The 23,698-nt window shown below is 42.8% G+C and overlaps 1 protein-coding gene across 3 annotated transcripts in view; it reads right to left on the bottom strand.

Annotated features, from left to right (window-relative positions):
- Positions 1 to 1,636: 1,636 nt before the first annotated feature.
- Positions 1,637 to 23,698, bottom strand: part of FOXK1 (forkhead box K1) — an 80,216-nt gene continuing 58,154 nt past the window's right edge. For 2 of the 3 annotated variants that reach the window (XM_075899642.2, XM_075899644.2), the window contains exons 5-9: positions 22,142 to 22,335; positions 19,792 to 19,958; positions 18,880 to 19,158; positions 15,291 to 15,515; positions 1,637 to 11,492 (exon numbers count right to left, since the gene is read on the bottom strand). In XM_075899642.2, coding sequence (XP_075755757.2) covers positions 11,275 to 11,492; positions 15,291 to 15,515; positions 18,880 to 19,158; positions 19,792 to 19,958; positions 22,142 to 22,335 — 1,083 coding nt within the window. In that variant the 3' untranslated portion in view covers positions 1,637 to 11,274. The remainder of the gene's footprint in view (positions 11,493 to 15,290; positions 15,516 to 18,879; positions 19,159 to 19,791; positions 19,959 to 22,141; positions 22,336 to 23,698) is intronic. The other variant, XM_075899643.2, reaches the window with a different exon arrangement.

The raw sequence follows: 23,698 nt of genomic DNA, 5'->3' as shown, positions 1-23,698 counted from the left end.
TGTTGGCAGCCTATTGGGTTAGATGGACCTTTGGTCTGATCCAGTACGGCCATTCTTATGTTATGTTCTTATGAAAATGTGCTTCACCAGGGTAAACACAAACCTAGCTGTGAGTGCTCAGCTAATCAGCTGGGTGGCATTGGAATCACAGTTTATAGGGAAAACTGGCCCTCAGCCTGTCATGCCAAATTTACCTTTGGGAGTTGATAGCTATGAGCCACTCATCCATATAAAGCTCCTTAAAGAGCTTAACCAACAACAGTTTCAATAGCCATCTGTGCAGCAGCTCATGCTGCCACTGGAACCAGAAACTTCCACTGTAGCTATCAGTCACTGTAGAACATAAATCAGACATACAGAAAGCAAAGGGTTTAAGAGTCAAAAATTCCAGCTTTTCCCAAATGTTATTCTTCTTTGTTATAATTATGCAGTAGCGAAAAGCATGTTTTAAAATACATTGGACAAGGGGTCCACCACAGATGCTAAGAGCATTTAAAAAAGGAAGATGGTGAAGAAGGCACCCACACCTAGCTCTCTATAGCCTTCATCAACTAAGTATTTTTGCTAATCTGGGCAGGATTTCTAACACATGAAAGAGGCAGCCAGACTTTGGCTAGCTGCAGGAGAACCCATCTTTAGGTCCATGGTGGTCTTCATGCTTTCAGTTTTAGACATGGATGTGAATGCCCAGTGACCTGATTAACCAAAATGAGTAATTAGAATAGGGAAGGTGCAGTTGAAATAAGATGTCAAAGAGAAGAACAGGGCATAAGAACTATCTAGCCTTAAGTGGGAGGATTTGGAAAGGTTTTGAGACCCTGTATAACTTGAGCTTCACATTACGCGGTCTCATTTATAGCAGCAGTTGGAATGGTTTAGCACAGAACTGGTGAAGAAGATCCAGAGGGGAAGTGAAAACTTCATCTTGAGTCTCCAGCCAGAGTTTTTGGGGTGATGGTCTAATCCACAGGGAAAAGATTAGAGACTACGGAAAAGAGGCTAGTTATTTATTACCAAAAATAAGATAATGAACTAATGTTTCCCAAATCTAACTTCCAGGTACCAGAACTGAATTGATAGCTCACAGCCAAGATTTTTCTGAACCTTGAAGATGTACAGATATGTACTTAATGTTCTGCACATGATTCAAAGGTGAGAATGGAGAGAGAGAGAACTATTTAGAGCCAACAAGCACACTGCCTGTTTATAGCCATGCACAAGACAGAATGCTCAGACGATAGGTACACAAAGCAGCACATGTAGCATATAACAGCAAAGTCCTCTGGGAAATCCTACAGCAGGGAGAGCCAGAAGGAAGGTAGGTCCAGTCAACCTCACTGGTTCCACAGACTGATTCTGAACAAGCTAAAAAAAAAAGAAATTTCAGAGACGACAAACATGCCAGCCTGGGCCTCTGCTAGCAGTTAAATACTTATTTTCTACAGTTACTAGCTGTAGTTTAATCATGAAGAGACAAGACACTACTTAGAGCCAGCCACACCACAACTCATTACAAACTGAGCCTAAACGCAGTCTGTATGAAGAAAGTGGTAAAATCCATCATCACAGTGCTGTGTATAGGCAGTTAGAGCATATCCTTTAGCCACTCAAAAGGAGTAAGCAATTTCAGGGCACCTTCTCTTTAATATATAATTTTATTTCTGGTTATAGAAATAAATGCTAAACAGGAGACACAATACTTCCCAACCACATAAATCAATTTAATAGATAACAGTTAAAATAAATGAAAAAAAAGCAGAAATTTAAAACTTTGTTAAAGCTTTAAAATATTAATGTTCTGATACATTAGAAATCACATTCAGATCTCAAATTATTTTTAAAAAAGTATGGCTCCTAATAAAAAATACCGTATCTCATTTGACATCCCTTGGATATTGCATTTCCATACCTTGCCCTCCCCTCTTGGTGAACACAGCCCTCTCTACCTCCCCAATTTGTCAACTCCTCCCACACTTTTCTGAGTTTACCCGTATTCCATAATATTTCACTGTTGGACCCAGTTGTGTGCATCAGCAGTACTTCAAAAGAGTGGCTCTTAAGTCAGTATAACAGGAAATTCTACAGATTTTTAACAGTGAAGCAGAGAAGGGGAAGAGGATTTGCATTTTTCTGCTTCAGTGGTTTTTAAACCTAAGGTCTACAGATGATGTCTAAGATTTCCAAAGTGGTCCGCACCAGTATTCCTTCTAATTTTTTCCCATCCTTGAATGGAATACATTTTCCTATGTGCACCAAAGCATGTACAAATGTGTACCACCAGCAGAAACATGTTGTGGTATGTAAGTGCTCTGGACACACTACTACTCAGCTGGGTGGCATTTGAATCTCTCCTGGGTGGATGTCAGCTTACACGGAACACTGGTCCGCACCTTTTATTCGTTTTTTTAAGAGGTCTGCAAATGGAAAAAAAAAATGAAAATCACTGTTCCGTTTGATCTAAATCCTGTTCCTTCCAACCAAACCATTAGAAATATCCTGTGATAACTATCTATCTGTTTTTTAATGATGGTTCTGTTTTTGGCAATTTTCATCGAAGCCAGATGCAGTGCAAGAAGTCACATAACTTGTCCTAGGTCATATGAGTAAGCAGTTGAAGCCAACTTTAAACACTGAATGTTGTTTCTCAGGGGCCTTTGCTATCATCTTTTGGCCATGTCTGGAGAGGATATGAAGCAAGAGCCATAATATATAGCGTGTCAAATTTGGATTTCACCATGGCTTTTCCTCCCTTGGGGAGGAAGAAAAGCTGTATTTTCTATCATTGCCCACAGTACCACACCTACTCCCTTTTGAACAACCTTCAACCCAAGTGACCTTCCCAAGAAAATCAACCATCAGATCCTGATGCCAGCATAAATTTAGGAAAAGTTTATATTCTGGGTCCTCAAAGAAATGCAAATTACTCAGCCTCTTTCTGGCTCCCTAATACTATGAGTAACCTTGAAAAGGCCAAAATGAGTAAAAAATCATCCCAAAGTAAGTCCAGTAACCTCAATGGAGTTACACCAAGGATGAATTTGGCACACAGAGGAAAAAGCAAGAGGAATTCTTGTTGCATGCGTATTTATATTAATCTATTTTATCTAGGGGACCCTACCCCTCAAGCATGTTGGAGATAGGAGCATCATAAAGAATGGGACAGGCTGCATGCACCACCTCCAGATCCTATAGCAGCCACCCATGAAGCAGCATTCCAGTTTATCAAGAGCACATTTCCTTATTTTTGCAGAGATCCAAATGCAGATATTTGGAGAGTGGAAATCAAAGAGAAAGAAGTAGAAAACAATAACACTCACACACACTCACACTATCCTGAGTGTTTGGGGAGGTAATATCCTCTACTGTGCAAGACATTGAAGTGACCGCTGAATTGAGAGACTGCAATTTTAAAACTTTCGGTAATTTTAAGCAGTTGGGAAAATTAAACTTGATGCATATAAACTGCACTCTTGTGCCAGCCTAATTAATTTCCAGCTTACAGGGGAGTGGCCCCATTATGTACAGTTTAAATGAGAATCTAAGGATCTTGACGCTTGGTTTTCTCAAACCAAGGCCAGGAGGACAGTTTGAATCCTTTTAATTCTCTAAGTCTCATTCGTGCCATTTGGGGACTTCCCTGCCAACACAACAGCGTGTGCTGCTGCAAAGTTCCCAGTATTGTGTCACAAGTGGGACTCATTCTAGAGGAAGAGCAGGGTCCTAAGTGGGCCCTCCTGTCCTATAAAAAGGAAGCTACACCTCTGCAGGTCGCTCCCCACTCTAAACTAAGATAGGGATATCATTCTCCTAGAATTAGTGCCTGCAATTCGAATTTACCAGTATCTATGTAAAGTTCCATTTACACTCTTAATCATAGGCAACAGTCATGGACCACTTATATACACATGCACATTAATAAATAAGATTTATACTTACATATATCTAAATTAATACTCTGGAAAAAATATTTTAAAAAGAATGGTTTCTTAGCTCTCATTCTCCCTGTGATATACCAATGGCTTATCCCAGTTTGGAAACAGCTCATGAGTTACAGTAATGTGTAAAGTATATATACACAGCAGTAAGGATACATCCAGCCATTCATTCTGAAAGATCTTGTACAGTGTAGTTAAAATTAACACCTACAAATACGCTTTGTATTTCTGTCTTTTTAATAAGACACATTCATATATTTTAAAAAATTTAAATTAAAATCACCGTTCTGGCAAGAGCAAATCTCCTACTCACCCCAAAGCAAATGTTTTCAGCCACATTACAACACCCTGAAAAAACAGAATTTGTCATGCAAAAACACCATCACAACTGGATGTTTGCCACTACTAGTGGTGCTAGTTGCTTATGACAGACAGACAGAGTGAGAATGTGTGATGAGAATGACCAAAGGGAACTCTTTCCTGTGAAGTCACAACTACATTTTGGTCAGCATGAAGCTATGCAAATGGCTTAAGACTCTGTATGTACAAGGGAACATGCTTCTCATCCCTCGTAGCTCAGCAAATCTCACACTGGACACATTTGTGTAGTGTAACAGATTTCCTACAGCACAACACTCTTCAGGTGGCTCCACTGCACTCTATACAGTGCAGCAGTAGTGTATGTTATAGACATAGCAGCTTTAAAGCAACTGTTTTTACTCAGAAACAAAAATCACACACAGAACAACTGAACCAAGTCTTTCATCCGACTGCAGCCTGCAGAGAGACGTGTTGGGCACAACAGTCTTATCACACATACCTTTAAGCCATGGCGTGCAAATGAGCATTTAGGTCATAAGTTCATTGACATGGAAGGAAACAATTGTAAAAGGAAAAAAACAGGGGGGAGGGGGCGCGCAGAAATGGCTCACGACCTGGATGCCAATGAAGAAAAACTATTGCTACATGTTCACTAACACTCACAAAGCAAAAGATCAATATACTGCATTTTAATGGCAAAACTTCAAAGCTGATCATGTCCCTTTTACAAATCATGGTTCTTAATGCCTAACTCCAGTTTATTAGCAGCAGGATTAAGAAACCCAATAGAATTCAATTAAATAAAAAAAAATGTTCTTTTTATTAAGAAAATCTAAATGTTAAGCTGCATGTAGAACTGAATCCACTGTTTGTTTCATCAAACCAAGACATGGCTTAAGTATTTCTAATGCTACCTGAGGTCCACAACACTGCTTCCTACTCTTAAAGGCACAAGCTGGAACAGTTCAGCAGAGAGGGATAAGTCCAACTGCACAACAGGTACTGTCAGAACTTTTACAATTCCCTGAGCTGCAACTCACAACTATGCGGCATAGAGTTTGTTCCTTGGGACACTATATAACCAAGACAAAAATGTGGACAATCCTTCACATGAGGATTTAATCATTTAAACCCAACTGGGGTTTAAAAGTAGGAGCCACTGGTCACAAAGGAAAATATGCAAAAGTTAAACTATGGACAGCTTTGTTAATTCCTTTCACTGTATCTGCCATCCAACTTTCATGCACTTAGCTATGGCAGAAAGTTCTTTTCTTTTATTTCTTCACATTCTAATATTCAGGTATATCCTGCAATACATCAGAGGTACTAAGAGGTAATGCTGTAGCACCAGCCTGAACCCCTCCAGGTGACTCAGAACAATGTTCCACATCACTCTACATGCCAGTTAAGGTCAACAGCTCTCATTTCATTAGATTTAAGTCCCAATCTTAAAATAATTTTTTTAATATTGAAATAGTGGGTTGTGGAAGTTGACTCTGAATTGCAGTTGGGTCTCTAGGGAGTCAGGCATCTAACTGGAGTACATGCAAAATTAAACATTTGCAATTCATTCAGTGATTTATTAGTTAATATTATTAAATTCAGCTATTTACATCGTTGTTGATAATAAGTATCAGTTATCACGAAGACCATACACAGCCAGGACATTTTCAAGTAAAATTGGAAGCTGTTTACCACCTAGAAGCAAAAGGAAAAGATCCAAAATTGCCTATTTCTTCACCCCTGTAAAATTTAACTCAGGTCTGTGTTTCTTACTTTACAGAAAAGCTGCAACCAGCAGCAAATTTCTGAGAGAGAAAAAACTGACACACAGCAGAATTTTATTATAACATGACCCCACTCCAACTCTTCCTCAGAGCCTGCGGATCCCAAATATGTTATACTATAGTTTTCTCCCAGCCTTGTACTGGAGAGCATTCAATATAAGTGCTCTTGTCTTCACCTGAAGACTAAACATGCTGCCCTCTACAGCTCACCTAGTCTCTCCTGGCCTAGAAAAATTAAGAGCTAAAGCCACGAATTTAGCATATCATGCTGCTCATATGTGGCAGCAATCACTGAATCAGATTAAACTGGCACCACTTTGAAAGGGTTCTCTCATCAGGTCAAATTCTCCCCAAAATTGAAATTTTTGTAAAAATAAGCTTTTATAAAGCCAAGCTTGAGAAACATGAATTTAAAATAATTCCAGTGGAATAAAACCAAGAACAACCCCTTGCAGTGTTTGCAACCCAGGCATTATCCCAGTAGTGTATGAGTAAAGGAGCTATTCACTGGATTATAAATCTTAAAAGTGATTCATCTCTAATCATTGTCTAAGATGAGAAAAATGCAAAAGGATTAAAAAAGACAGATTTTTTTTCAGTTTTAGATTATCTCAAGGTGTGGCTTATAGCAGGTAAAGAAACATTAAAAAAAAAACCTCATATGATACAACCGCCATAATCCAAATATTGTGAGAAACACTCAATTTCAGCTGACTGAAGCTTTTGGAAAAATCAAGGTGTTTTTCAATGCAATTTATAGATGAAGGGGGATATGAATGTTTCTGGACAATTGGATGTTTCAAGTAATCAAACTTAAATATCCCTTAAGTTGAAGACCTTACTCTATATCTTTATCCCAGCAGTTTGTGTAATCATTTATAATGCCCAAGAGAGAAAGCCAGTGGAGTTCATATGAATACCTTGTGTTCAATGTGTGGTATGGCTTAACTAGCAGCTGGATGCAGCAAGAAAAAAAAAACAGGCTGAAATGTAAACAAGACTTTTAAAAAGTTTCAACAGAAAAATTCATTTAATTTTTTTTTTTTTAAGTTCCAACCTTACACAAAAATTAGTAGCTCCCATTTTCAAATAGAAAAGGGAATTTAAAAGGCAAATACAGGTTTTTGTATTCCTGGGGATTCTTTGGGGATAACATTTTCTAAGTTTCGAGTCAATCATTAAAACATATTCTATATTATTCTGCAAAAGTAACCCAGGTAATGGGAGGTCACATTCAAATACACCGGAATGTAGGAGCATCTTCACATAGACTGGGAGGGACGATGTAATTCAAATGACCTTGAAATTGCACTGGATTCCATCTGACACTTGCCCAAGCCAAGGGAAAGCACAGTAATCACAGTTGGCTGAAAACAACAGATTTGATGCCAAAATGCAGGAGAATTCATTGGACTAGGCCTAGATCTGATGGTCATTAGCAACAAACCACCAACAAAGGAAAAAAAGAAAAAGAGGTTGTTAAATGAGAGTGAGCATCTGTTTGCAATATGGCATCTGTTTTCCCTGCATATGCCAACTCTCTCAAATGAAGTCGCTTCCAAATAGAAAAAGGGGTCAACCAGACCCAACTCAGATATGGATTCAGACCTTATCACCAAATATTTCCAGCCCAAATTCTACATTCCAATAACCAAGAAACACAATAGCCTATTTACTCCATGTTGGTTATACCCAGTCACCTAAGTGTGGACTATTAGCAGCAGCCAGAAGAGAAAAAGAAAGGAAGAGAATTTGTCACTACAAGAATTGAGGTACATTACCAATGGGTTGAAAACGCATGTAAAAGGGGAAGAAAACACACTTCTGGCATGGCAACAATCTAGCCTCGGCAGAGATGGACTAGATAACGTTAGGTTGTTTCAATCTCCAATATCTATAATTTGCCCTTTCTTCAATGGAATTTTCATTGGTAACTGCAATGTTTTTGCTGAGTGGCTTTCTAGAACTGGCAGCATGCTAGGGTACCACTCTGGAGGCCTGAGAGTAGATATAAATACTCTTAATCAACTGCTACAAATGAGGAAGAACGCTTTTCTATAGGGCCACAGGATTTTGGGTAGGAAATGCTGTTTTTCCCCAGTGTGGGTCCAACACAAGCCAAGCACCTACTAAATGGCTGTCAAAGAAAGGTTAATTCACAAGTGGTATGCTGCTTCCTAGAATGGAAGGTGGATATCCAGACTGGTGAGGGATGAGGCAGAAAACACTACTTGGGTAAAGTAAAGATTATGGAGTTTTGCAGGTAGAACCAGTGAATATGTAACTAGTGATAAGTATATTCAATTATCAACTAGCAACTTGGCCAATAGGTATTCTGAACCAAAAAGGAGAGACTGGGAAAATGTTACATGCCCTGAATATTGAAGGGACAACTATGTATATTTTAAACCTGTACATTTTAAAAAGGCGTCTCTATAACGCAGCAACTGATCTGTGGAAACACTCACTGTCTGTCTGCAATTCTCCACTTTTCTCAGTGGCTCTCTGATTTACAGCAGCTTAAGGTACTGTCATATTTATGGACATTTTCAAGGAGAAGCAACTATCTAACCCAAACAATGTTTTTCATTTGTCACTCATCCAGCATGTGCTCACCTGACATGATACAAGACTCAAAAACCATTTCTTACATATAGGATTCCCAGACTCAGTTCTTTCTGGAAGCTTGTTGAAATTCAAAGCAGCATTCACCTGAAGTTACTGGCTGGCTATAGGGGCACAATTAAACTGTGCTGTACTCTAATCATTGTGCCCTATTCTGTATGATGAAAGTCTTTTCTTAGAATCCTGGCTGCGAGCAAACTGTTACATGAGCTGGTCATTGTTAAAAACCCAGACTCAACCACTTTCTAGGAAGCAGAAGAGGTGCAAAGTTGTTAACTGACTGACTGCGACTATTAGGCAAATTACAACAGCTACCACCAGATTTTAGAAATCAACTCAATGCACTAAAATCCAGAGAATATGTCTAATGGTTGCCACCAACATACATATAAATGAGAATGGTCATACCGAAGATGCATTGCTACCTTCAATGCAGTTTGTGCCTCTGACGGTGTAACCCTAAACCACGTCCCCCAAGAATTTTCTCCCTTTTTGGAAACTTTGGGGGCCACAACAAACTTGCTCAGCTTTCCTTTGGACAGTGGTTCTCACTCAGAGAATGATATCTGGCAAAGAAAAAGGAAACCTAGAAGAAAATTAGTGTCACCCAATTGCACTTAGTCATTACTACAACATGTGTCTCCTCCCTAAGATGCTAGAAGAAATTAATCAACTCTGCTTTTTTCCCTAACAAACACCTGTGATGCGCCATGTGTACAGGATATGAATGATCTCATTTATTATATGTTGGGAAAATCCATCCCATAAAGTTCCTCATTGAGCCTACTGCACTCTGCTCTATAACAACACTGCCAGTTTGGCATTAACAGCAAGATAGCACTGCACTATGTCAGTGGAAGCAGAAAGGGTGGACAGACCTCTAGATAGAAGACACATGCTTCATCATTGCTGGCTTCCTTTTCACATTTCCAAAGCTATCAGGATCTTTAAGTTAAGAAAGGTCTTTGGTGTTTAGATAGAAGATAGTTTTTACAATACAACTCTTTCTGCTAACTTAACTAGTTAGCTGGAGGCTGAAAAGGAGAGTAATCTTGTTTCTTCACCCACAATTCATGCCATGCACAGCACCCACTTTCCCAACTGCTTCAAGGAGGAATCTGCAGGGATAGTGGATCTGCACTGATCTTTTTAGTATATCATGAACAGAGCATGATTTACCCAACTGCTAAATTAAAACAAGTGTGTATTTAGAAGGAAATTCTCTGACTACTGGCCAGTACTAACAAATGCAATTGACTCCTGGTCCTTTGTCTAATTGTATCATTGGGAGGCATGGGTTGGGTGCAAAGGCAAACCTCAAAATTCTGTTTTAAAAACAGCAGTTGACAGTTTTCGTGTAGAAAATGTGGGGCCTCCTCTTATTGGCATTTGTTTTTGAGATTTATTCTCAATACTGTTTTTAATCGCCACTGCCCTTCACCCTGGAATTTAATCTCACTATCTCATGATGGGACACCACCAAAATCCTCTTCCAGCAATGCCAGCTCCAAGTTTCCATCTGGTGCTGGGCCACTGAACTTAGGCTATCTGGTCTTCCGGCCAGAGGCCTGTACTGCCAGAAAGGACTGAGATAAACACTTTGATGCAGAAGGCTAACCATCACAGGAAAGATGATGGCAGGTCATTCTAGGATGTTATAAATTAACCATATTGCCCCAGAAGCAGGGAGACACATGAACAATCAGAAAACCCAATATACAGGACACAGAACCTTTCAGAGGTGTCCGTTCTCACATATTCAGTCTGAGATATTTTACTGTGAATCCAGAAGCATGAGTGTGAGTACAACCCACCCCTTTATATTTGTTGTTCTTTTCTTTACAAGAAACAAATTAATGCTGCTCCATTGTCTCACTTTTCCACTCTCCCTCAAAGGGAATGGACAGAAACTGTATTTTGAAGATCCAGCTGGTTCAGCCCTAAAGCTCCCCCTCCCAAAACTCATATAAACAAACATGGATATAATAACGTTTCACAGGGTGACGTTGTATAAAAAAAAATCTGCCTTTTCTCTCCCTAGTTTGGTATTATGTTACTTTAATGCTGCTCCTACGAGAAGCTGCGCCTCTTCTTCTATGTCCATCTTCTTGGGTGGCCCTTTTAAATGGTCCTATGTTTTGAAGCTCTACAAGGCAGAATAAGCAAGGCATCAGAGATGATTAGTTTTCCTCCCAGGGAGCAGATGCATCCATGATACATTCCTTTAGATGCTGAACTGTAACTCCCATCCCCTTAAGAAAAAAGGGGAAGGAGATTAAAAAAAAAAATCCCAGCAGTCATACAATCAGTTGTCTGTATTTTTTTTTTAATCTAAAAAGAGGAAAAATATCCCATAAGTAAAGGCAGAACTGAGTTCCAGGAACAGGTAATTGGGAGGATTTTTTTCCATTCTTTTTGGCACCTCGAGATTGTAAGAATGGCTGCTGACCTGCCCTTTTAAAATTAAATTTTAAAAAGAGCTTGTAATTCTCTTAATTCCAGGCTGTTATTACAGTTGTGGTTTTTCAAAACTTTTCTTTGAAAAATTGCTTTCGCGGCGCATGCTGCTGCCCCACGAACATTCTTACTATCCTCCCACTGGTTTGTCATTCACTGGTTGTCTGTCCTTGAGGCGTTGTTGATGTGATGACTCCCGTTTGAGCCTGGACTGCTCCGCTGGATTCTTCCATTCGGGGTCTTTTGACATCTGGCTCACCCGAGGGTGCTGCAGGGTCTTCAGCTGCTGCCTCACATATCCGGCTGACTACAACAGGAGTGGATGAGCTAGCCTGGGCTGCAAGGAGCTGCAGTGGATTTGTGAGAGCTGAGGAGTGGGAGAGAAAAAAAAATTAATTCAACCAAAATCTAAACATATGGAGCTCTGGAAGAGAACTAAATCAAGCTAGAGAACAATCATACTGAAGATCTGCAACTGTGCTCTTCAGAAGTGCTTTGCAAAGACTAATTGACTTCTCTGAGTTTAAGTTCTGTATATATTCAAAAGCATCACTCCTTGCTCTTCCCTAGCAATTTCCATTGAAAGTTCTCAAAATGCTTTAAATACCAATTCATAAATAAACCCGAACACCAATGAGCTAGCAAGGCTCTCAAACGTCATTGCATTGCAGTCCCCTTCTGACAACAAAAAGGACTACATGAACCAAGAAGGGAGGGCCGAAGCTTGAGCCCACCCAAGCCCCATTACCTCTGGGTGAGAGGGCCAAAGCTCAACTGCCACCACCCAGCGCTGGAGCTGAAGTCTGAGCCTGGCCACTCAGGTTGTGGGGCTCGGTCTTTGGCCTCTGCCCCAGGCCCTAGCAAGTTTGATGCCATCTCTGGTAACACCACTTTGGAGTCTCAACCAGTGTTCCATGTAAGCTGGGTACTTGTGCAGCCACTCCAGAGAGTCTCAAATCCCACCCAGCTGACCAGAAGAGCACTCACAGCTAGATTTTTGCTTCTACTTGTAGTGCATATGACTGTGCACATTAAAAGATTATTTTGCACATGGATGGAAAAGATTAGAGGGAACATTGGTCCCAACCAAGTTGGAGAAACACTGAGCTAAGGAACTGCCTCCAGATGGGAAAGCTGCTGGCCTTGCATTTTAACTCCTACCCCATTACTGAAAAAATTCTGCCTCCATCAGCTATGAGACCAGTCTCTGTACCTACTGTCTGGGCTCAGTATGTACAACCGAGATGGACCTCAATCAGAGTGTAACATTCTCTGCAGACTAAGGCGAGGTCTATTCTAGACTCGGAAGGTCAGCTTAAGGTAGGCAATTTCTGCTATGTCGACACCAACTACATTGTTTACAAATGCGGAGCTTAGTGCTGTCTTCACAGCAGGAGTTGGATGGGAGCTTCCATTGGGTAACAGTGCCAAACGCAGAATTCATAAAAACATTACATATACTTTATCAAAGCAAAACAAGAGAAAGGAGAGAAAATGGGCTTAAGGTAGGCCACATTTATTTGCTGAAGAGCTACTAACCCTACATGAAACAAAGACTGGAAGGAAGTGGAGAAGGGATAAACAAATGCATTGCCAAGGACATAAAAAGGGACTGAATTCTGCAGAGGTGATGCTGGAGAAATAGTCTGAAGTAAATGGGATGAAATTCAATAAGAACAAATGTAGAGTATTCCACTTAGGAAGGAACAAATCAGCTGCACACACAAAATGGAAAATGACTGCCTAGGAAAGGAACTAGGGGGTCATAGTGGATCACATTAATTATCAGTCAACACTAACACGAGTTCTCCTCCCACCCCCTCAAAAAAAAACAACCAAAAACAAAACACCCCACACACATCACAACACATTCTGGATTATTAGCAGGAATGCTGAATAGAGCAAAACATGAGAAGTAATTCTTTTGCTCTATTCCATACTGATTAGACCGCAACTGGAACATTGTGTCCAATTCTGGATATCACATTTCAGGGAAAATGTGGACAAACTGGAGAAAGCCCAGAGAAGAGCAACAAAAATATTCAAAGGTCTAGAAAGCATCTAGATATATTTTAGAAATGTCTGTCAGCCATAGAATCTATTTGCTCATGAACTCCTCCTAAACATTAAGAGCTAGTATGCAGTTTCCTATTATCCTAACTTAAGCAAGATCAGGGTTTGGTTGCATCATCAGAAGTGCTGGGAATGGGACTGTGTTCCATATCACGGAAAGTGAGCAGGCACAGAGAGGAGGGACACGATACTGAGTGGCCACTTGAGGGTAGTGAGCCCACAGGGGAGAGCTATATGCAGAGTGGCTACTGGGGGCAGCCACACTACCACCAGAGTGGCCAGGAGGACGGGGGCTCTGCCACCAGACCAAATAAGTAGCCCCCTGCCGCAAACCCTCCCCCTGTGAGTGGGGAGAGAGGCAAAAAGCCCCTGGTGACCAGGGAAGAGGGAAAGGCCTTGCTAGCCACGGGGGTAGGGGAAGGAGGAAAAAGACCTGGCAGATGGGACCCCCTGCCCTGAGCCCCTCCTTAGCCCACAATCCTCACTCTCCCTCCATACGCACACCCACCACCTGCCTAGCTTCTCCCCAACACACATCCCCAAGGCCCTGCCCTGTTTCCTGCACCCCGCACACCACCAGTCCCCTGCCATGAAAGACCCAGGCAATACTGGGTAAGTCTTCTAGAGATCTGTGTGAGAAGATTAAAAAAACTGGGTTTGTTTAGTCCGGAGAAGAGAAGACTGAGCAACAGACATGGTAACAGTTTTCAAGTACAAAAAAAAAAGGTTGTTGCAAGGATGAGGCAGAAAAATTGTTCTTAACCTTTGAGGGCAGGACAGGAAGCAATGGACTTAAACTACTGCAAAGGCAGTTTGGGTGTACATTAGGAAAAACTTCCTGTCAGGATAGTTAAGCACTGGAATAAATTGCCTAAGGAGGTTGGAGATTTTAAGAGAGCAGGCTAGACAAGCAAAGGGATGGTCTAGTTAATATACTAGAAGACCTCTTAAAGACCCTTCCACACCTACAGCTCCCCGAGTCTAATGTTGTTAAGAGATGGCAGAGCTTTCCCTCTCGCAGACGTAAACGAGCAGATCTCATGGTGGAAGAATGGAGCAAGGATTTGGAGCACTAAGTGGGGGGAGAACTCATAGAATACTAAAACTGGCAGGGACCTTGAGAGATCATCAAAACCAGTCCCCTGCCCTCACAGTAGGACCAAGCACCATCCAGATCATCCCTGACAGGTGTCTGTCCAACCTGCTCTTAAATATCTCCAGTGATGGAGATTCCACAACCACCCTAGGCAATTTATTCCAGTGTTTAACCACCCTGACAGTTATGAAGTTTTTCCTAATGTCCAACTTAAACCTCCCTTGCTGCAATTTAAGGCCATTGCATCTTGTCCTATCAGAGGCCAAGGAGAACAATTTTTCTCCCTCCTCCTTGTAACACCCTTTTAAATACTTGAAAACCGCTATCGTGTCTCCTCTAAATCTTCTCTTTTTTAAACTAAACAAGCCCAAATCTTTCAGTCTTCCCTCATAACTCATGTTTTCTAGGCCCTTAAGTTTTGTTGCTCCTCTCTGGACCTTTTCCAGTTTCTCCACATCTTTCTTGAAATGTGGTGCCCAGAATGAACACAACACTGCAATTGAGGCCTAATCAGAGCACAGCAGAGTGGAAGAATGACTTCTTGTGCCTTGCTCACAACACTCCTGTTAATGAATCCCAGAATCATGTTTGCGCTTTTTTTTTTTTTGCACAACTGCTGACTTGGATTTAGCTAGTGGTCCACTATTACCCCTAAATCCCTTTCTGCAGTACTTCTTGTTAGACAATCACTTCCCATTCTGTATGCGTGAAACTGATTGTTCCTTCCTAAGTGGAGTACTTTGCACTTGTCCTTATTAAACTTCATCCTATTTATCACAGTCCATTTCTCTAGTTTGTCTAGATCAACAGGTAGTTGGTGTTGTCCAATTCACTAGTGCGTTTGTTATTCAGTGGTGCAGAATGCTACATAGTACACATTTTGTACGCATATTACAAATTGGATGTATGGGAAAATGTATGGTATAATTGCAGGGTTTGCATGCATGCGAATCTACACCAGGTGACCGGGCACACAGCCCTAAAAGAAAGCCATACCGTAAGCACTGCCGGTGATGCTGTTGGTGGGGATGGCATGCTTCCCATTTTGTGTCACTGCCCGAACAGGTAGCTGATGTTGTCCAATGGTCACTGGAGTTGCCTGTTGAAGGATGGTAACAGTTTGCCCTGGGACACCTTGAGCCATCTGACTGGCAACTGTTTGGATGACTCGACTGGCAGTAGGTATTGTGGCAAACGCAATTGTTGGCTTCTCATCAATGCCTGTTTGGATATTAAATAGAAAGGCTAATCATTCACCATGAGCAGGCCTCCTTTTCAGTAATATGCTAGCAATCATACCCCAGGATTAGAAATATGAAAGTACCCAAACACACACAGCTCAAGTGTCCAGTAGCACCAAATTATCTGCCTTTGATGAACTCCACAGATCCCTCTCTCTCGCATGGAAATGGGAAGCTTCACTTCTCAGGTCCATGCAACTTAATGGACTTCAAAATAAGGAGGGGGTGAGGATGCCTGACTGCTATGGGCTGGATCCTGGGAAATGCGAAGAATCCAGAAATCTTTACATAGGGTCAAACTCGACAGGGGACACTTTCTACAGGCTGACTGGCACAATGGGATTAGCACTGAGAAGGCAGCGTTTCATTCATCTAGCTTATTAGAAGAACACTGCAATGCGGTCACAAAAAATGTCATTTGGGGGCATAAAAAACGTTTTCCCTGTCATTCTTTTCCTTATCCACATGTTACTATTAAGAATGTGAAAAGTTAACTGGTAAACTAGAGATGTTAAAATGCATTTAATGTGGTGTGTACCTGCTGAAATTTTCAGTGGGTACATGTTTACATGCAGGGAGGAGGAAGGAAAGTGGCTCTACCAAAGTTGGTATGTGCGGGGACCCCGCCTGCTTAAAAGCCAGCACTCTGTGAGCACCAGCTCTCATCTCCCCCGCACTGCTTCCTCTGATACAGTGTGTGTGTGGGAGGGGGGAGGGGGGGAATGCAGCTCTGTGGGATCCAGTATGTTCAGGGAGCTGGCTTAAAGATATGGGCAGGGGGCCTGCCGTGGACAAGGGCTGCTCCCTCAGAGCCTGGGAGCCAAGAGCCAGCAGCAGCCCCAGCCCCCCAGGGAACTAGGGAGCTAGCCTTAACCTGGATCCCGCTTTAGTCCGTTAACCAGTTAAACGTTAGGTTAACATAACATTTAACTGATTAACTGGGATTTTACATCCCTGGTTACTACTCTGGCATGGTAATTGCCTGTGAAAACTAGACTAAGAGTTCCCTGCCTGTACACTAACTACCCTGAGTCTCAGCTACCCAGCAGGGAAGGAACTGTGAAAATATCACACAGCCCCAGTGTTTGCGAAGTTAGGGACAGCTCGCCTTTATGCCTACACTTGGATGAGATCACAGAGGAAGCAGTCCCTGCCAATTTTCACTGGCCTTTGTGCACAACAACTTTCAACTAACTGTGGGGGACGGAGGAAGCAACCAGCAGAAAGGGAAACAGTCTGGACTGATGCTGCTGTTTCAGTGTGGCAGTGTTCACTCCTGCAGGTTAACTGATCAGCTCAACAGGCAAGGACAGCTATCAGGAAACTTCTTGCCTCAATGACCAATCCTGTCCCTTTGCTGCCCAGCCGGAGGCTGCAACTGAGATTTCTCCCTGCAGCTGACTCGACTCATTGCCTGTCCTCTCCAGCCAACACTGAAAGCAGGAGAAAAGGGGAGATGCCTGCCTAAGCAGGCAATAAGGGAAAGAAACTGATCTAGTAGGACAGGACTCTGACACTGCCTCTCATCTCAGCCTCTACCTTCTCTTCCTGACCTTAACATCAGAGAAATAAGGGAGGCACGGGAGAATAGAAGAGGAGAGTTCTGGTAGCACATCAGGCTGGAAGAGGGGCATGAAGAAGAGTGGAGGAGGAAGCAGCAGAGACAGGAGAGATAAGAGAGGGAGAAGGCAGATACAGTAAAACTCCAACTGTCCGACATCCAGTGGTCTGGCACCACCTGGAACCTGCAAGTGCTCCAGCCAGCCGGACAATTGGAGCTGCGCCGTGCAGCTTCCTCAAGACCGCTGCTGCCGCTGCTGAAACTGACGAGCTGTGGACCTGGGGAAGCGGTGTGAAGCAGAGCAGCTGGGGTGCTGCCGGCTCGGTCCTGCAGCGCTGCACCTCACCAGCACCTGGTTCACCCCACACCGCGCCGTTCCCCCCCCCCAGCCTCCCTCTCCCAAGACCCGTCACAGCCCCCCTGCCAGAGTTGGTCCTGATACTCCGGCATATCCGATAATCCGGCACCCTCTGGGTCCCAAAGGTGCCGAATTATCAGAAGTCTGCTGTAGTAGGAAAGGCAAAGGGGCAGGAAAGATGGCAAGATGTGACAAGGAAAAGGAGATGAGAGTCTGGAAGAGGGAAATGAAGAGTGTACTTAGAGAAGGCAGAGGCGGGGGGGGGGAGGGGGGAGAGAGGAGAAAAGGATCTAGGGATGGCAGAGAGTCAGACTCACTCTCCACTAAAAAGGAGCCTGATGCATGTTAAAAAATTAGGTCGACCTAGCTCCATCTGCCAGAGAATGCTGCAGCGAAGGCGAGAGAAGCACAGAAGAGATCTGTTCCAGAAACTTCAGGGGCGTTTGAAGGTAGTCAAAAGCAAGTTAACACCAAAGTAAATGCTGAGTGTCTGATTACTATAGGAGAGAATCTTTGTCTCTCCCTCTCTGCCTCATCCCAGCTTGTAAGCAAAATTTTTTTTAAACCACCCTTCTACATATAAATATTCAGTTAAACCTACTGTTCTTATTGTGCTTGTACAGTAATTGTACATTTGCACAATAATATCATGCAATTAGGAGAAAAGCTGCAGAAAAGGAGGTAATGCCCAAATGAAAGCAGACAGGCTGAGAATGATCCTTTTATAGAACATTAGGTATTTTCAAGGTTTAGCTCACTTAAGTCCACTAAGGCCAAAGTTGCGGGTTTCGAAAGTTATAAACTGATCCTTATAATAACTGGCTTTTGCAGAGTCTTCTAATCACAAACACTATATGCACTTCTACAAAATTCATTTCCAGAGGCTTACACCGATCCTCCTTTGGGATATATTTTACATACCCTTAGAAGAGGACACAGAGAAGAGGACACAGAGTCCTGCTTACCATCAATGTCACTTTGAAACAAACCAATTCAGTCTTCTACGTGCGGGCTTTCAAAACAGAACAGCATATCTTGGGGTGGTGAGAATTTTGTTTTGGGGGTAGTGATGCATTTTGAAAATTTACCCATTGATGATAACGGGCTTCAGTCCACATGCATAAATGTAGGTGGACACCAGGACTAGAATAAATATTCACAACTATATGTTCAGCTTGGTTGCCAGAAAAATTCTAGCGAGATTTTTACTTACTAAAGGCCACACAGAGTTAAGTTCTCCTACCTACTGCTAGGCAGACCTAGCGGGAAAGCTCTTACCCAATTTGAATTGTATCTTATGACTGACCTCTTTTGTCAAGGGCTAAACACACAGGGAGTACTACAGGCATGCAGAAAACCCCCACAAGTCCAATAAGTGTGTGTTCAAATCTTCTTTTGTCAAGTAGGGAGGGAAATGAAACTGACTACCTCGATGATCAGCAGCCAAATCCAACACTGTTCCTGCTGCTTCGTGAACGCCGCCTGCTGGGCCCGGATTTGTCAGTATGTATCCATTAGCGGAGCTGGAGGAGGAGGTTACAACCCTGACCATTGTAACTGTAGGAGCTTGCTGCACTACATGGATTGCATGACCAGAAGGCTGCTGCGAAGTCACTATTGGCATGTAAGCTACCGGCTTTGCCATGAGAGTGGACTGCCGGGGGGGAACAGCCATGATCACCGGCTGGGCACTGACAGGTGATCCTGAAATGGAAGAGGCACGTATGTTAGTGCTAGAGACAAGAAGGCATCAATTCATGTATTTAGACAATTGTACATAATGCTGAGCAGCATTATAATATTTGGAAAAGATTTAAAGTTGTTCAGACAATGTTCAATCTTGTTTAGATTGCAAAGCCAGGCACGCGAAAGTTGGAAATACATTTGGAGTGTAGATTTTTGAAGGCAACGTGTACACACACAGTGCAGTGTTATAAATGGGTTACAGAAAATCATGGGGCTCACACAGCCCTAACATCATCACCCCGCAGTTTCACTTTTCCCAGCATACAAGTGAAACTCTATCCCTGCTCAGTGCTTTTTAAATTATTGGGTCACAAGGAACTCTGGGTGCAGACAGCAGCCACAAGGAGCAACCGACCTAAATGGCTGAAGAGGAGAGAGGACAGATCCAAATCCACAGGTAGCCTAACTCTCTCCACTATCTATCTTAGCCCATCACCATGAAGCGGAAGTTAATAAGACAGATGGTCAAAAGCCATGTAACCCTTTTCTACCCCCAATAGCTAAATATGGAGAGATGAGGCCTTTATTTGAAAATATTTAACACCCTCCCACTACAATGAAATCATCTTCTGCAAAGTAGGGATGACATACCAGGTGCACTTTGTGAATACCGATACTCTGGAACAGAGGCTAATTTTGACGCAAAATCATGGTCATGTGGAATGGGTGAACCCTCCCTGGATAGGCACTCGGGAGTCTGTAGGCCACTAGAGTGAGGGGACAGCAAGCCGGGATGAGTAGGAGACGCAGGGGCACTCCTGAAACACAAACCAGTGAAACAGACAAATGAGTATATGCTTGCCAAGAAGTCATAGCAGGGTACCAAAGGGATTTCCAAAATCATCTGCCTCAACAGAAGAGCGTCTCTTCTTCCACAACCTTAAGAAACCATTCTTGTGCTCTTTCTACCAACACAATCCCTCCAACGAAGCCTGTAGTATGCATCTCAAGCACCAATGCCACTCTTAAAAGGAAAAATCTGAATCTAAAATGGGCACATTCAAATGGATTTTAAGAAAAAGTTTTGGTTGGTTGGTTGGTTTTTGTTTTTACAATCCTGTTTTTGATGATCCCTTTGATCAATACATGCTAACATTTAAACAAAACACTTTATGAGAGTGTTTCTGTTCCTCTGTGAGCTGGGGTATGAAGCCAAGGCGCCTGTCCCACTATTTTGGTCTCGAGGGGCAACAGTGAAACTCCAATTACTGCCAATTCACAAAGTACACTGAAGAGAAATTTATTTCTGACTTATTTTAAGTTACAGGAATTGCAGGCGTCATTTGTAATTACAGCAGATGCAAAGTTTTCATGCAAATGTGATTTTCAAGCTGTAAGTGAGACAAAGATTGGGAATTCCCAAGAGTACAAGCAGCATTTAAATGAGTCACTGTTCATACACCCACGAGAACAGCTACAAGCCCCGAATTTCCCCTCTGACCAGGGAAAGTAACCAGCGACACTCTAGAGTGAGTCAAGTGAAAAGTTTAAGAGTACAAAGAACATGGAATCCTCAAGCGATTACCTCCACAACACCTCCAAACACTTCCAGTTAGCCAAACGGATAAAATGTTTTGAAATCACTTCCAGGACTAGCAGCCTAGCATAAAATATTTTAACAGAGGTTTGTGGATTTTTAATTCCTAAGTCTAATAAATGATTTCTAACATTACACTCACTAGGGAGAGATGTTTAGCTATAGAATCTCACTGAATAAGTTAACTAGATATAACTGAACAGTGAGCGATCTTGATTTTATCTGTATTCATTAAATTTCTACGCAGATATAATTGTATTATCTATAGGACTCACTCTTTCTTTAACATTCAGTAAACAATCTCTCTCTCACACACCCTAGTGTGTATGCCACCTTTTTATTATTATTTCCCCTTATTTTCACCAAATTTTGGACAAATTTGGTCCTTGCAAGGGCAAATTTCATTTAGTCCAATAGTACGTTCCTTCTACTCCACTGTTGACAATCAAGTCAAATGATGCCATCTTCTCTAAAAAGCCAGTTTAAACACTACAAATTAATCCTCTCAAATCCGGGACTCTCTGGTCCAGCAACATCCATGATCCAGCAGGACCACAGTTGTTGCCAGACCAGAGAGTCCCAGAGGTCAGGAGTGGCAGCAAGCCGGGAGAATTTAGGACTGGGAAGCTGCAGCAAGGTCAGCAGCAGCTGAGCCAGGCAGTGGCTGGGGAGCCCTGGCATCAGCGGAGGCTAGGTGTGGGGGGAACAGGGAGCCCTGTCCTGGCCAGGGAACCCCTGACATTAGCCCGGCCAGCTGCAGAACCGCAGGCCAGGGAATCCTGGGGAACCCCCAGTGGTAGCAGGCCAGGGTGGCCCGGGAACTCCACCGAATCACCCAGCAACAGTGGGGAAGCATCAGCAGGGCCAGTGGCATCCAAGCGGGGCTGGCAGTGGCCAGGCGGCCCAGCAGGAGAACTCTGAGGAACTCTGCCGGCAGCAAGCAGGGCTGCAAGATGGGATCCCCAGGGAGAGGAGCTAGGGAATGGGGCAGCCAGCAGGGGAACACTGACCTCTCCTGATCCAGCAAACTCCCTGGTTTGGGACCACTCGGGTCCCGGATCAGGGAGGTCCACCCTGTAGAAGTGATTTCTCCTGTAACCTAATCCACATGTAGGCCCAACTCTTCTGAAATGAATGGCACAGTTTTGCAGACTAAGCCATTTACTTCTGTGATAATTGTTCTGTATCACTACAAAAGGACACCAGAACAGACATACTAATACAGTGATCTTTTTTTAACCCTAGCAATAATTCCAAAGCAGTTTCCAGAATGCAGTTCAAGGAATATCTTGGTCCTAATTACCCTTTCAGACTACCTAGAGAGAAAGACTTGTCCTGCTGTATTTCAGCCAATAAATTATTTGACAAATTTGGAACAAAAATAAAAAAGGGACCTGAACTTACCTGGAGGAGAGAGGCCCAAAAGGCGTTCGAAAACAGGACACGCCTCTCTGTCTCCGTTTTCGGAATGCCTGTTCAACTAGTTTGGCTTCTGAGGCAGGGTCGATTCGCCAAAAGGAACCTTTCCCAGGCTCCTCTTGGGAGCGTGGAACTTTGATAAAGTAACGATTTAAGGAGAGATTGTGCCGAATGGAGTTCTGCAGGAAGCAAAGAAATTAGTTTATTACTATGTGGTGTGAAAATGCCCAAAACAGATAAACTAGGTTTCACAGACCAGAAACCTAACATTCAACCCCTTTAGAATCTCTGTCACAAACAGTAATAAGCCACCCAACTACCAAGACTCACCAGAAGAATGGAAGATAAGAAGAAAATCTAAGTTACAAATACAAAATGTTCATTAAACTACAGAGGAAGAGAAGTTTGCTTGACACTGTACGGTTACCCGCCCCTTAGAAACAACTCCTAGAACGAGTGAGGACAGTAGCTCTTTCACTGCAAAAAATACAGGGAGTGGAGCTTTGGGAGTCGGGGGGAGAGGGGAGAGAGAAGAGATGTATATTTGTAAAACATTTAGTGCACACCTCAAATATGGCTTTTTGTTATCATGTGGAAAATTATGAGAGGTTGGGCTGCAATGTCTACCACTAAATTCATCACATATGCGAACATGAGCCACTAAAGACTGCAATAATCAAACACACTGCAATAATCAAAGCAGGACAGTGATTTTTAAAAAAACTAGACTGACTAGATGTTTGGAAGGTTTTTGATCCTCCCCCTCCGCAATGAGATCTCTTTTGGCCTGGGCTTTGATAACTTCTGTATTTTAGCAATGTTTAGTTCCACCTTTTCCTTCCATGTTTCTACTATCTGATCTTAACTACATTTTTTATAGGCCAACAATTTAAAATGGGATTGTTCTTGTACCTGCTGCAACCATCACAATTCATTATTTACAGGCTCATTTGTTAGGAAACCCCAAATTTCCTTCAGAAAGACTGTAAGGCCTCCCGTATTGTGTGTGGTGACAAATCACAGAGGGTATGTCTAGATGACATGGCTCCGTCGACGGAGCCATGTAGATGAGTTTACTAGACATAGGAAAATGAAGCGGCGATATAAATAATCGCCGCTTCATTTACATCAAAATGGCCGCCGCGCTGTGCTGATCAGCTGTTTGGCGGCACAGTGGGGCAGTCAGGACGCTCCGCGGTCGACAACGAAAGCCTTTGTCGATCGCTCCATTACGCCTCGTGAAATTAGGGTGCCTGAGCTGAGGCCCAAAGTAGTGGATGGGCCTGTCCTCCCGCCCCCAATTCTTGTCCCACTAGCTGCTGGCGAGTGGCCAAGCAAAGGACTGCAGTTTGCCCCGGAGGGAGTGGCTAGACTAAGTGCTGCAATCCACCAGCACAGGGCTGGACTGAGGCCTGGCAGTTCTCCTAGAATGGAAACAATCACAGTTGAGCAGTCCCAAAGGGAGAAGTTTGTAGAGCATCCTTCTCCTAAATAACGGACTATAGTCAAGATTTTTCAGGGGTTAAGGAAGATGGAGAGAAA

This window comes from Pelodiscus sinensis, chromosome 15 (genome assembly GCF_052426305.1).
Source record: "Pelodiscus sinensis isolate ZL-2025 chromosome 15, ASM5242630v1, whole genome shotgun sequence".
In the NCBI taxonomy this organism is placed as follows: domain Eukaryota; kingdom Metazoa; phylum Chordata; order Testudines; family Trionychidae; genus Pelodiscus; species Pelodiscus sinensis.
This window is presented reverse-complemented; position numbering and strand designations above follow the sequence as displayed.